The sequence below is a fragment of the Sus scrofa genome, chromosome 2 (assembly GCF_000003025.6).
Source record: "Sus scrofa isolate TJ Tabasco breed Duroc chromosome 2, Sscrofa11.1, whole genome shotgun sequence".
NCBI classification, from domain to species: domain Eukaryota; kingdom Metazoa; phylum Chordata; class Mammalia; order Artiodactyla; family Suidae; genus Sus; species Sus scrofa.
This window is the reverse complement of record NC_010444.4, coordinates 37,243,241-37,257,860: the sequence shown is the minus strand read 5'-3', so window position 1 is coordinate 37,257,860 and position 14,620 is coordinate 37,243,241. Positions and strand designations below refer to the sequence as shown.

At 38.5% G+C, this 14,620-nt stretch overlaps 1 protein-coding gene across 3 annotated transcripts in view; it reads left to right on the top strand.

The window, feature by feature from the left end:
* Positions 1,657 to 14,620, top strand: part of ANO5 (anoctamin 5) — an 84,803-nt gene continuing 71,839 nt past the window's right edge. For 2 of the 3 annotated variants that reach the window (XM_005661072.3, XM_021083250.1), the window contains exons 1-2: positions 1,657 to 2,982; positions 14,226 to 14,272. In XM_005661072.3, the coding sequence (XP_005661129.3) occupies positions 2,211 to 2,982; positions 14,226 to 14,272 (819 nt within the window). In that variant the 5' untranslated portion in view covers positions 1,657 to 2,210. The other variant, XM_013994479.2, reaches the window with a different exon arrangement.

Sequence of the window (14,620 nt, the reverse complement as noted above, 5' to 3'; positions counted from 1 at the left end):
GCCGGGTATAGCAATGGAGGAAATTAGCAGATTCTAAAATTATGGACAAGCAAAATAAAACATTTCAGTGATAAGAATACAGAGAAGATTTCCCAAGATCTCAAGAGTTATGGATAAGATACATACCTTTCTCAAAAGAACACAGGTAAGGAGTTCCCATTGTGGTGCAGTGGAAACGAATCCGACTAGGAATCATGAGGTTGCGGGTTCGATCCCTGGCCTTGATCAGTAGATTAAGGATCCAGCATTGCTGTGAGCTGTGGTGTAGGTCTCAGATGCGGCTCAGAAAAGGTGTAGCTGTGGCTCCTAGCCTGGGAACCTTCATATGCTACAAAGAACACAAGGAACATCCAACTTTTTGTTAATGAAGTTGAGATGATACACTATCAGCAAATTCAGCATTAACATATTCCATTTAATTTTGCATAAAATCATTAATGTGTTTTCATATATATATCATTTTAAACATGGTGTACAGTCAAGAAAAATAAAACGTAATTACATAAAATTATATAAAATAATTATATTAATTTAATCTACCTAAAGAAAAGATTGTACCAGCAATCACAATATCCATAGCACCTAGCAGAGTACCTGGCATATGGGAAGAAAATGAAACAAACCACATTGTAAACATTTTATTAGATTCAAACCATTATTAATCAAGAGGTAAAAACCCAACACTTGTTACACAACCAGCAATTTATTATAATTACATGTAAGTCTATTCCTCAGACTTATGTATACTCACATTTCTAACATAATTCCAATCTGCATTAGGTAAGAAATTATGTATTGTCTCAAATCACTTGACCAGAATTGATGAAGTCCTAGAGGTTTAAATAGTGAACAGATAGCAAAGCATAGGGAAAAAAGGTGATTTCAAATTCCACAGTTAACCATAATCTCTAGTAAAACACCTCTCTAAAGACCTACTTTCTGTAAAAGGTAATTCCTGGAGTTCCCCTGTGGCTCATCTGCTAATATCTTCCTTGTTCTTAAACAAGTGACTGGGTTAAGGATCCAGTGTTACTGCTATGGCTTGGGTCACAGTTGTGATACAGGTTTGATCCTTGGTCCAGAAACTTCTGCATACTGTGGGTGCAGCCAAAAAAAAAAAAAAAAAAAAAAAGTAATTCTTGGTCCTAAAATGTCAATAGAAGGAAAAAAAAAAGGTAACATGAAAATTAAGGAAGGTCAAGTCTTCCTTGGTCATATCCTCATTTAAAAAAATAAAATAAAATTATTGAAGTACAGTTGATTGTTAATGCTGTTGATTTATAATGCTGTGTTAATTTCTGCTGTACAGCAAAGTGTTCAGATGTATATATATATATATATATATATATATATATATATATACACACACATATATGTATTCTTTTCCTGGTTTATCACAGGATATTGAATATAGTTCCCTGTGTTACACAGTACAACCTTGTTTATCCATCCTACATATACTAGTTTACATCTGCTAATATCTTCCTTGTTCTTAAACAAGTGACTGCCCCAAACTCAGTCACTTTTTCCGTAGGACTCTCAAGGCCTTCAGCTCAGATCTCCACTTCACCTTTAGGGCACCATCATTTGTCTGTTCCCCCCCCCCCCCCCCCATTAAGACAGTACTTCTTATCTCCTAGTTATTGGGGAGCTGGCTGTTGATAAAACCTCAAACACAGAACCAATTCAGAAGAGCCTGTGAAAAGTGGGACCACTGACTATGCTTGATGTCGAAGTGCTCAAGTCACTGAGAAACACTTTGAGGCCGAGCAGGGCTCAACGGACAACGGGTCACTCTTGATAGCAGCTAAAATTTCAACGCGTTTTGCCCAGACGCTTCAACTTGCTCCCCACAAGGCCCCTCGGTGGGAACTGTTAATGGTTCTCCTGAGAAAACAAGCTCATAGAAATTTGACCAAAGCAGTCCAGCTTTTAAGGGGCAGAGGCTGAACTCGAACTCAGGCCAAACATGTTTGCCTTTCCACCGACTGTGTTGGACAGAAATCACGTGTGCGTCCAGGAAGCTGGCAAAGTCAGTACTCATGCGCAGGACTCCGGAGGGAGGGGGCTGCTAGAACCTGGGAGGTCTGTCCACGCGCGGGCCTTAAGGGATGGGGTCCCCTTAAGGACGGACGGCTTTTTCTCACCCGACAAAAAATAACTCCTCAACTGGGAAGGGGTTCTCTCCTTCTAGGCGGAGGGCTGGGCAGATGGAAGAGGACCAGGCCAACTGGCTGAGGGAGCAGGTGGCCCGTCGGCGGGCGTCGGAGGAAGGTTCAGAGGAGGGAGAGGCGGCTGCCCGGGAGAACCAGGAGCCCTGGACGTGGGCCAGCCCTGTGGGATGGGACCAGCCAGGACCTTGGAGCAGGGAGCTGCCGGCTCTAGAGAGCCTGGAGGCAGCGGGCCCTGGGGGGGAACAGGAGGCGGTGGAGGCGGGACCAAGCAGGACAGAAGGCGGAAGCCAAGAGGAGCCAGGTGGCCGGGAGCCGGGCGGGCCGGGGGGCGGGGAGATGGCGGCCCCCGAGGTGGAGTTCGGGAGGAGGAGAGAGAAGCAGGGAGCGAGCCTGGAAGCAGACTCCAAAAGGGAGTTGCAGGAGGGTGGGAGTAGACAGTACTCATGGAAGCGGGGTGACCAGCATCCCGGCACGTTCCGGGAAAGGTACTGGGAGAGGTCCCAGGAGCGCTACCGGGAGAAGTCTGCGAAGCTAAAGCTCAAGAGTAAGATCGAGAAGAAGTATCGGCTGGAGAAGAAGCCCAACTGGCTGAATTTTCCGAGGCTGGGGGAAGCCGAGGACAACGAGGTTAACAAAGAAGATTTCTTCATCCCGACTCCAGGCCGGCGGCCCACGATCAGATTCAGTCTCCAGCCCAGAACTCGCCAACTGTCGCAGCTGTCCGCCTTCTGCGTCCCTTCGAACAGTGTCATCAACGAGCTGGCGAAGATGGGCGACCCGGATGTCCTGGAAATGGTGCAGGAGGAAGGTGAGAGCTGGCGGAGTGGGGCGAGTGGAGGCTGGCGGAGTCGGGCTCCGCGCGTGGACCAAGCCACTCCAGGCGCAAGGACCCCGGGGGACGTTGGCGGCCCTGCGGCCGGGCTCCCGGGGACGTTCGCGGAATGGCATGCTCTGCGCGAGACAGGATCTGCCAGGAGAACAGTCCCTGCCTGGGTAGGTGGGTAGGTGTCTGCACTCTAGGGTTTCTTCCTCAGCTCCAGCGAGGCCCGCACCTGTGTGGTGCGACCCCCCCCCCCCCCAAGGTTGCGAGACCGCTTTCCTTGCTCCCGCTACGCCGCGGAGAGGTTGAATAGTGCAGGGAGGAGACGCGAGCATGCTCAGCAAGTGAACCGAGGTGCTAGGGCCTCTGAACCCAGGCAGAGAAAGGAGAGAGTCTAAGCTTAGCAAGCTTGACCGCTGTGCCCTGTATGGGGAGTCCTGTTGCTTCTTTCTAATTGCTGACTACTCTTCAAGCTTTGAGATCCTTGTTAATTATGGGAGGAGCAGACCAGACCTTAAAGGTCCATCAGCTTAAGATTTTTATGCACTTGGGAAGGCTGTCGGTTTAGAGGATTTCACTGAATATTTAGTTCCCTTGAGACATGTTTGCCCATTGTTTGCTAAGGCCTTTGCATAGACCTATTTTTTGAGGGTCTATTTTAGTAAACACATTTTCCTGAAAATGCACGTATTTTTATGGGTCTGTCTCCAGGGCCCTCAATGATACTCGTTTCTCTCAATGACTCTATGTCTTCATGCCTTGTTTAGTATTAGATCTAAACATGGAAACAGCTTTTTTTTTTTTTTTTTAGTCATAAATGGTCTAGGAAGTCATACTCCTTAGTCTTCAAAAACACCAAGAAATACAATGCATTATTGCATCCCATCTCCCCTTTCTTAACAGCTTTATTGAGAGATAATTTACATACAGTAAAAGTCACCCATTTAAAGTGTACAATTAAAATTTTAGTATATTTAGTTTTGCAATCATCACCATAATCTAATTTTAGAATATTTTCATCACCCCAAATAGAAACTTACCAGTCACTCCCCACCCCCACAACCCCCATTCCCTATCCTCAGCTCTAGGCAGCCACTAATCTATTTACTGTCTCTGTAAATTTACCTATTCTGGACACTTCATGTAAACAGACTCACAATATGTGGTCCTTTGTAACTGGCTTCTTTCTCTTAGCATAATGTTTTTGAGGTTCATCCATGCTGTAACTTGTATCAGTGCATTATTCCTTTTTATTGCCAAATAATATTCCATTGTATAGATATACCACACTTTATCCATTCATCAATTGGTGGACATTTGGGTTTTCCTTGGCTACAGTGAATAATGCTGCTGTGGACGTTTTTTGCAAGATTTTGTATGAACATATGTTTTTATTTTTCTTGGATATAAACCTAGGAGTGGAATTGCTGAATCATAAGGTGGCTCTATACTGAGCATTTTGAGAAACTGCCAAACTGTTTTCCAAGTGTCTGCACCATTTTTTTATATTTTCACCAGTGATATATAAGGGTTCAAACTTCTCCACATCTTCACTAACACTTATTATTTGTCTTTTTTATTTATAGCCACTCTAGTGGTTGGAAGTGATATCTCAATGTGGTTTCGATTTGCATTTTCTTAGTGACTAATGTGTTAACTATCTTTTTCAATGTTTATTGGCCATTGGTATATCTCTATTGGAGAAATAGCTATTCAATCCTTTGCCCATTTAAAAAATTGAGTTATTTGCCCTCTTAATTACTGCATTTGTAAAAGTTCTTTATATAGTCAGTATATGTGACTTGCAAATATGTTCTTCCATCCAGTGGGTTCTCTTTCTGTGTTCTTGATGGTGTCACTTGAAGCAACTCCCCTTTTTTTAAACAAAAAATAATTTAAAGATAGAGGGAAATACAACTGCTGAAAACTGTAAACTTTGACTAATGGCTCTGCTAAATGATGCAGTAAACTTATTTGTTATGGAAAATAATTGATGTTCAGTGGTGCAAAAGAAGTCAAATGGGGAGTTCCCATCGTGGCACCGTGGTTAACGAATCCGACTAGGAACCATGAGGTTGCGGGTTCGGTCCCTACCCTTGCTCAGTGGGTCAAGGGTCCGGCGTTGCCGTGAGCTGTGGTGTAGGTCGCAGATGCGGCTCGGATCCCGCGTTGCTGTGGCTCTGGAGTAGGCTGGCAGCTACAGCTCCGATTAGACCCCTAGCCTGGGAACCTCCATATGCCACGGGAGTGGCCCAAGAAATGGCAAAAAGACAAAAAAAAAAAAAAAAAAAAAAAAAGAAGTCGAATGTCTTTTAGATGTATAAAATTTGAAATCCCTTTCTGTACTTATTTAGTGGCTTCCTCCTTTGCTGAGAGTTACTTCCTGTTGTAATGTCAGTAATCTGATGCTCTTAATAGATTTTGCTTTCATTTGAAGCATTCAATATTTACTTATAATCAATCCTTCTGAAGTAGAGCTATGAGAAACATGTCCTTCAATGAAGGAAGAGTGGAGGAAAAAATGTGGGTATGCAATTTTGTGTGTATAATGAAGAAAATAATATGTCAATATGGCATTACAGATTTGACCACTGCTCTCTTTCAGATGTTAGAAGATCCAATTTAGTCTCTCAGGATAATTTTGCTTACTAGACTGTGTATTTAAATTAGCATTACTTGAGGTCAAGATTACTGAATCTTTAGTCCATCTGAGGAAGATTTTAGAACATTTCACCAAATAATAACAGTTTCGTCTTTTCTTGGTAAAATTTATATTTCCTCTCGTTGTGGTAAAAGCTTTGCCTCTGATTTGGGTAGAGTAGGAGAAAAGGATATTGATATAGAATACCATATATTTGATGACTGGGTCTCATGAATGCATCCTGCTCAAATTCCTGTAACCTGTTTTGTTCACTGATCCAGAATCCAAGTGGCAGAGAAAAGTGGCACTGGTGAGAGCAGAATCTAAGGAGTGGGGGAGTCTAGATCTCTCAGATGACTCTTATTTTTCTAAATGTCTTTCAATATGTCAATTAATTTGCTGAGTTGTTTTTACTGCCCTTTTTTTGAGACTTTTGTTATTTCTAGAATCATATGAAAAGTACATGGCAATGAGGATGGTTTTTTTTGTTTTGTTTTGTTTTTTGTCTTTTTGCCATTTCTTGGGCCGCTCCCGCGGCATATGGAGTTTCCCAGGCTAGGGGTCGAATTGGAGCTGTAGCCACTGGCCTACACTACAGCCACAGAAACTTGGGATCCCAGCTGCGTCTTTGACCTACTCCACAGCTCACTGCAACGCCGGATCCTTAACCCACTGAGCAAGGCCAGGGATCGAACCCGCAACCTCATGGTTCTTAGTCGGATTTGTTAACCACTGCGCCGCAACAGGAACTCCAGGATGTATTTTTTAACACCAACAATCCTGTGGACTTTTGGAAACTCCCTTCTAAATATATGTTTCTTCCTGGAGTTTAATGACACAATTATGAAAATAAAAGTGTTGATTGAAGAAGGCTGAAAAATACTGAGTTTTTTGAGAGCTAATTTTTGAGAGTATTTTAAAAAGCTACATTTATAATTATTTGAGAGGGTTTTAAAATATAAATGGATTTCTTAAAGTAAATTCCCCAATATAGGTAAGCCTGTATCTTCTGTAATATGTATTTCCTAAATCCCCTTTGAAGAGTAAATATGAGAAAATTAAACAATTGATGTACATGTGATAAAATGAGAATGTTAACATTGTGCATTTCAGACGTAATATATATTTCTAGAATTCGTTGTATTTCCTCAGTTTATTTTCTTCACAGTTGAACACACAAGCAGTCAGTGATCTCCAATTAGCTATTTTCCTATGATCTAATAATTTTTAAAATGAAATTTTAAGGGCAATGTGCAATAGAACATTTAAATAGTTATGTAAAGAAAGACTGCTAGTAAAATATCAGTGCTCCTGAAATTGAACTATTGACTGGTTGACATTATAAGGAAGTTCAGATTTGAAATATTCATTCTCTCACTGATTTATGATACATCTGGTGTTGGAAAAGACAGTTGAAGGTTTAACATTGGAAAAGGAAGTTTTAAAGTTGAATGTAAAGTTGCTTGCATCTTTACAACTACGTCAAGCATCATGTTTAACCAATCCACCCTTTCCTTTAGTAATATGAATATTTGATTGCATATATGTTATTTTATGCTGCTGGAAGAAGTGTAAACTGAGAAGATCATTTGGCAAATGCAAGAGCTATTTTTGGGTTCTGGAATTGCTAGAGTATGTATTCTTAGTAGGGTGCTTTCAGTGAAAACTCAAAGCTGAGTTTGTGCTGGCTTGAATTTTAGCTCATATTTTATGATTCTCCATAGTGACTGATATGAAATTCTTCATAGATTTGGTTTCTAGCTGACAGGAAGAGTATAGTCAATTCTGCTCACTTTAGAGGAGTTGCAGGAATAACAAAAAACTGATCTAGGATTGTTGGCTTCAAATCCCATCCCTCCTCTTCAAATAGGATTCTGCTTTGACAGAGATTTGGAGATCGTGCATAGTTTTTAACAACTTTATACTTTGTGGGTGAGTGTGAAAGTGTATCTGGGTCTATGACATGTGAATATTTGTGCGTGTGTGTGTGTGTGTGAGAGAGAGAGAGAGAGAGAGAGGGTTAGCATGTTTGAGAGGGAGAATGCTCTATGAGCAAATACTTCTATATTCTTTAATCTTTCTGCTTTTCAGAAAAGGATACTTTACAAAGTGCACTCCAACTGGCTTTCAGAGAGCTTGAAGTCTTGTGGAGAGAGATATACTTGGGCTAGATACTCACAAAGGGCTAAATCCAGGGTGGCAAGGGAGCAGGTAGGAGGCTAACCCAGAAGCAGATTAGGAGGTTTCAGGCAAGGTCTGAAAGGAGGATGTCCAAACTGATATAAGGGGGAAAATAAGCAAAGAATTAGCTTAGAAAGAAAAATAAGCAAGAATTAGCTTAAAAAGAAATAGGGCGTGGAAGCAGTGAGTTGAAGGGTGAAAGTGTAAGAGGGAATTAGTATGGATAGAAGATAATCTGGAATGGGAGTTCCCGTCGTGGCTCAGTGGGGCTCAGTGGTTAACGAATCCAACTAGGAACCATGAGGTTGTGTGTTCGATCCCTGGCCTTACTCAGTGGGTTGAGGATCCGGCATTGCCCTGAGCTGTGGTGTAGGTGCAGACACAGCTGGGATCTCGCGTTGCTGTGGCTCTGGTGTAGGCTGGCAGCTACAGCTCTGATTTGACCCCTAGCTTGGGAACATCGATATGCTGCGGGAGCGGCCTAAGAAATGGCAAAAAAAGACCAAAAAAAAAAAAATATATATATATATATATATATATATAATCTGAAAGAACTATATCATTCCCTTCCCAGATTCTCAGATAAATGCATTGCATCAAGTTCTGATAGGAGTTTGAAAGTATTTTTTCACTAGTTGTTATATGTTAAATGTGGCAAAAATAATTAGAGGAAGGAGGGGTTAATGCTTCCAGTTTTTCGACATTCTTTTACCAAAATATATAAGTACAAAATGCTCTACAACTTAGCTTAAGGTGTGCATTTGTTTGCTCTGTGCTTGGAACTATATTTAGTTCTATGTATAGTAGTGACTGTCTTTGTCTTCAAGAAAATAAATCCTCCCTACATCAGTGCTCAAGTACCATACACTGAGAAACAAAGCATGTGTGTCTTAGAATCCTATTCTTTATATACTCATAAGAGTTTACTATATTTACTATAATACAATAATAAATCAATAAATATAATAAATTAATAAATTAAATACAAAATAAAGAGTTTATTTTATATATAATAATTTATTATATTTAATCTTTATTAAAGGTTTCATTTTCATTGGAAGGTCCAACAAGAGGTAGTCGAGACGTTGTGGAATTTTGAGCTTTACATATAGACAGCACTTATGAGTAAAAACCCTTTGAAGGTGGTACTGTATGATACCTTATATTTTTCAAGTAATTTTTGCTTGTGTTTTAATCTTTTATATGAGAAAGCCTGTACTCAGAAAAGTGATGTAGTTGTAAGTAGCTACAGTTTGTTGGTTTTCATACTTTGCATACAGTAGACATTACCTTTTTTTATAGATCCTACAACAAAACGATTTGAATACAAAAGAAATTGTTTCATCTTTATTCTGACACTCTAAAATGTAACCCAAAGAATTTAAGAGAGTTCTGAAAATTAATAAAATGATAAAACATGCCCTAATAAAAATAACAATATCAATAAGGATAACTAATATTCACAGAGTTTTCTGTGCCAGTGACTATCTGAAGCAATTTATATGCATTTTTCATTTAATGCTTGTGCATATCTTAAGAGATAGACATTAATATCATTTCTATGATATTTAGTAGCTTTGAATTTATATCGTATTCTAAAGTTGCAAGGAAGACTAGGAAAAGTGGTTTTTTGTTCTTTTTTTTCCTAGTGCTCACTGCTGCACCATATAATTAGTGCTTTGTTAGTAAAGAACAAGGGGAAAGGATATTTGTGGGGAGTCAGCAGCATCAGCTGTATTAATTGCCCACCAATAATATTCTTCCCCATTTCATTAAATGCAGTCTTAAAGCCTAGGAGTCTTCAGTCCTCTTTGTCCTTCAACTTGCACATTTGAAATATGATAGCAGTCTGTTTCAAAGTTTTACTCAAATATCTGTAATCCTTCTACAATGCTTTCACTTGTCTGCTCCAACTCCAAGCCAGACTGCCATCATTTCTTGCCGTTCATCGCAACAGCCCCATAGTTTGTTTCCTTTCTCCATTCTTACTTTCTTTTAACCCATTCTCCAGTCAACAACTACTGCTTTTCCTAAAACTTAAATGTAAATATCATTTAAAAGCTTTTTTTCTGGCAGACTATTTCACTTTGAAAAAAATCCAGGCATACAAGGTCCTCCACAAAGTATCCCCAACTCCGTGCTTTTCTGGCATCTTCTCATGCCTCTCTGCCATTTACCTACACGTCTAGCTTGACCTTCATTTCTTTGAACGTGTAAAGCTGTTCCTGTCTTACAGCCTTCCTGTGTTCTCATATGACTTGTATCCTCTCAATTTGCAGATCTCAGTATAAATATTGTTTCTTGGAGAACTTTTCTGAGTTCCTCAGGTCCAAACAATACCCCTCCCTGTTTCTTTCTTCTTCTCTGCTCCTTTTGTCTCTTTTATAGCATTTATCACAATTTTCGGTCTGATTCCTCTACAGAACTGTAAATTTCTTAATAGTAAAGAATCACTACATGTAGCCATTATTACTACCGTCACTGTTATTATTATAATACTGATGATCAATGTTAAAAACTGTGAAAAGTCTGAGATCTTACTGTACTTGGAAGTTAAGTAGCCTGTTACAATTTCAAGGATACTAGTAGGAGACATGAGACACCAGGATCAGAGACAAAGGACTGTTTATTACTGACTGCAATAACAGCAGCAAGAATAGCAGCATTTTGTGCCATTTTCCTGAGCCCAGGTTGCCACAGATCAGTGCAGAGGACTTGTCCATAGGGTGGTTTGCAATACAGGAGAGCAATCTGAGTTTAGGAAACTTGAGTCTTTTTTATTGCCCAGTAATTTTGCCTTCCAGTTACTCTAGTGGGAGACACTAATCCAATCTTTCAAGACTGTATGCAGACTTTCCCTTTGCTCTACAATGTGAGGCTATCTCTATCTCAACAAAGATCCTCGAAAGATAATCTGGAACAAAGGACCCTGAGTATCTAATTTGCAAAATGTGCAGAAGCTTGAAAGACCCAAGGAAAATTGTATCCCAATAGCATCATGCCCTTAAGTATTCATCCCTGAGTAACATACTTTGGTTTTGTGTAGTTAAATTTAGATAGTTGAAATCTTACTAAATATTTCTGCTATTTTTTGCTAAACAATTTTTGGGAGATTTATCTATGTTTTTGCATGTAATTGAAATTTATTTAGTTTTGTTGCTAAATATAATATGTGGCATGATTACATCACATTGTATTTATCCATTTTACTATTTCTGGATATTTAAGGAAATGATGGTTTTCTAGTTACTCCTAATATACTGTTACTGACATTCTTATACATTCCCATAGTGCATGTATTCTACTGAGTTTGTACCTTAAGATAGCATTTTTCTTTTCTTTCTTTCTTTTTTTTTTTTTTTTTTTTTTTATTTCAATGGCCACATTTGTGGCAAATGGAAGTTCCAAGGCCAGGGATCAAATCTGAGCCGTAGCTGAAACCTATGCCACAGCTACACAATGCCAGATCCTTAACCGACTGCTCTGGGCCAAGGTTTAAGCTGCACCACTGCTGAGACAACACTGGATCCTTAACCCGCTGCTCCACAGCAGGAACTCCAAGAAAACAATTTTTTTTACAACGGTATCAAAAAGAATAAAATACTTAAGAACAAAATTATCCAAGAATGTGAAAGACTTGTACAAATAAGACTATAAAACATTGCTGAAATTTGAAAAAGCATAAACAAATGCAAGCTCATCCCATGTTCATTGATTGGAAGACTTAATATTGGTAAGATGTCAATACTACCAAGGCAATTTACAGATTCAAAGCAATCTCAATCAAAATTGTAATGATATTTTGGAAAGAAATAGGAAATAGGAAAATCCATCTTCAAATTCATATGGACTCTCAAGCGACACCAAATACCAATCTTGAAAAAGAAGGACAAAGCTGGAGGACTCACACTTACTGATTTCAAAACTTCCTACAAAGCTACAGACATCAAAATATAGTATGATGTCAGTATGAAGGTAAATATATAGGCAGTTTTGGGTTAGTAGATGCAAACTATTACCTTTAGAATGCAAAAACAATGAGATTCTACTATATAGCACAGGGAACTCTATCCGGTCTCTTGGGATAGACCATGGTGGAAGATAAAGAACGAGAATGTATATATGTGTATGATTAGGTCACTTTGCTACACAGCAGAAAATGGTGCAACATTGTAAATCAACTATACTTCAGTAATAAAAAAGACAGATATATAGACCAGTGGAATAGAACAGAGAGCCTAGAAATAAACTCTTGCATGTGTATGGTCAAATGATTTTTTTATAAGGATGCCATGACCATTCAATGGGGAGATGACACTCTTTTCAGCAAATGGTGCTGGGATAAGTGTGCAAAAGAGTGAAGTTGGGCCCTACTTAAATAGTCAAAAACCTAAATTATAAGCTCTAAAACTATAAACCTTTTATAAGAAGACATAGGGCAAAAGTTTTATGACCATTGAATTTTTTAAGCCATATTTATTTTATTCTTAATAAAATTTTTCAATTAATTTCTTTTTTTAGGTTTTTATTCTTTATATTATAGTTGATTCACATTGTTCTGCCAATTATGACATTGAATTTGGTAGTGGTTTCTTGTATATAACAAAGGCACAAGCAAAAAAGAAAAATAGACAAATTGACTTCATGAATATTAAAACATTGTGCAGCAAAAGACACTATAAGTGGAGTAAAAAGTCAAGCCACAAAATGGGAGAAAATATGAGCAAATCGTATATCTGATCCAGATAGAGAACTCCTAAAACTCAACAATACAGAAAAAAAAAAAAGTCTGATTCAAAAATGGGCAAAGGACTGGAATAGTCACTTCTATAAAGAAGATATAAAATTGGCCAAGGAGAACATGGAAGGATACTCAACGTCATAATCACTAGGGGAATACACATTTAATGCTAAGAAGAAGTACTACCTCAAACCCATTAGGATAGCAAAACAAAACAAAACAAAAACGGCAAGAATTGGCAAGAATGTGAAGTAATTGGGACCCTGTGCACTGTTGGTAGAATGTGAAATGGTACAGCTGCTGTGGAAAACAATGTGGTGATTCCTCAAAAAATTAAAAGACTTACCATGTGATCTAGCAGTTCCATTTCTGGGTATATATACCCCAAATCATTGAAAGTATGATCTGGGAGATATTCATACACCCATGTTGATAGCAGCATTATTCATAGCAGCTAAAATGTGGAAGCAAGAGAAAGTGTCCATCAGTGGATGAATGGATAAGCAAAATGTGGTATATACACACACAATGGGGTATTACTCAGCCTTGAAGAGCAGGAAATTCTGACATATTCTATAACATTAATGAAACAAACTACTCACATAACAACAAATACTATACAATTCCACTTATCTGAGGTACTTAGAGTGGTCAAAATCAAAGAGGCAGAAAGTAGATGGTGGTTGCCTGGGGCTGGGAAAGGTTAGAATGAGGAGTTGTTAATAGTTATATAGTCTTTCAGCTTTACGAGATGAAAAGAGTTCTCTAGATGAATGGTGGTAATGGTTGCTCAACATTATGAATGGATTTAATACTGTCAAACTGTACACTTGTTAATGGTTAAACAGTAAATTTTATGTTATATGTATTTTGCCACAATAACAAAATTAGGAAAGAGAAGCTATACAAATGGTAGGTTTATATTTTCTGTATTTTCAGAACATATACCAATACTTCCTAAAGTTACAGTTGCTGTGGATGGTTCTTAAGTGATAGCAGTATTTTATTCCATTCCAAGTGTGACATTCTCCCCCCCCCATTTTTTTTTTTTATTTGGGAAGTTTTTCACTTGTGAGACATTTTCTAAGTATTTTTTTAAATTGGAGTCCCTAGAGAATAATAGTCAGTGTTCTATATTTAAGATTTTTTTAATGTCAGAAACTTACTTGAAGATAGATTTCAGTTCAAACAATGCATAACTATCATGAAGCTTTCTGTGCTTTCTGTGAATCAGGAAAGGAATTTGCCCTATTTAAAACTGGTAGTACTCTATTAGCACTTACAATCCAGGAAAAAACACTGATAGATTGTAAATCTTACATGGTTATCTTAAGAGATAGCGATGGACATCCCTGTTGAATGTTTTCCTCTTAGCGGTTTTGTGTCTATGAATTAATAACTGCATTTTTCAGAGATAAGTTTATTTCTTAGTGAGTGAGATTATATTTTACACACCAGTATTTGATGCTTTTCCTCTAGTACAAGTTTTGGTACTGAATTCTTTTTGTTTTGAACAACTTATCTCCAGGAAGATCTTGCATCTCCCAGTATTTTTCCCATTGAACTCTTTTTAAAAAATTTTTGAATTCCTATTTTCTCCTGATCAGACTTTTAACATATTGTGATCAGTTGGCCATTTTAACTTGATTTTTTCGTTGTTTAATTTAGAGAGAAGATCCAGTAGAGAAGCAGACCGCTGTTTTGAAATAGCTGAGGTAAGTTAAATATATGTATTAGCTTCTTATATGTCATAACAGAAAATTGAAACAAGGTTAGAAATATACTTCACAGAAATACTTAGGTCTTTGTACCTTAGTTTTTTACTTGTACTGCATTGTTTATATTTTGTCCTCTAGCCCATTCATTTTTGAGTCAGTAAAGCAAATTACATGTTTCATGCAGATTTTTTTTTTTTTTGGCCCTTCATCGTGCAGAAGTTCCCAGACCAGGGATCAGTCCCAAGCCACAGCAGTGACAAATGAGACAGAGCAGTGACAGGGCCAAATCTTTAGTTACTAGACCACCAGGGAACTCCTTGCACAGATTTAGTATTGAATCTTTCT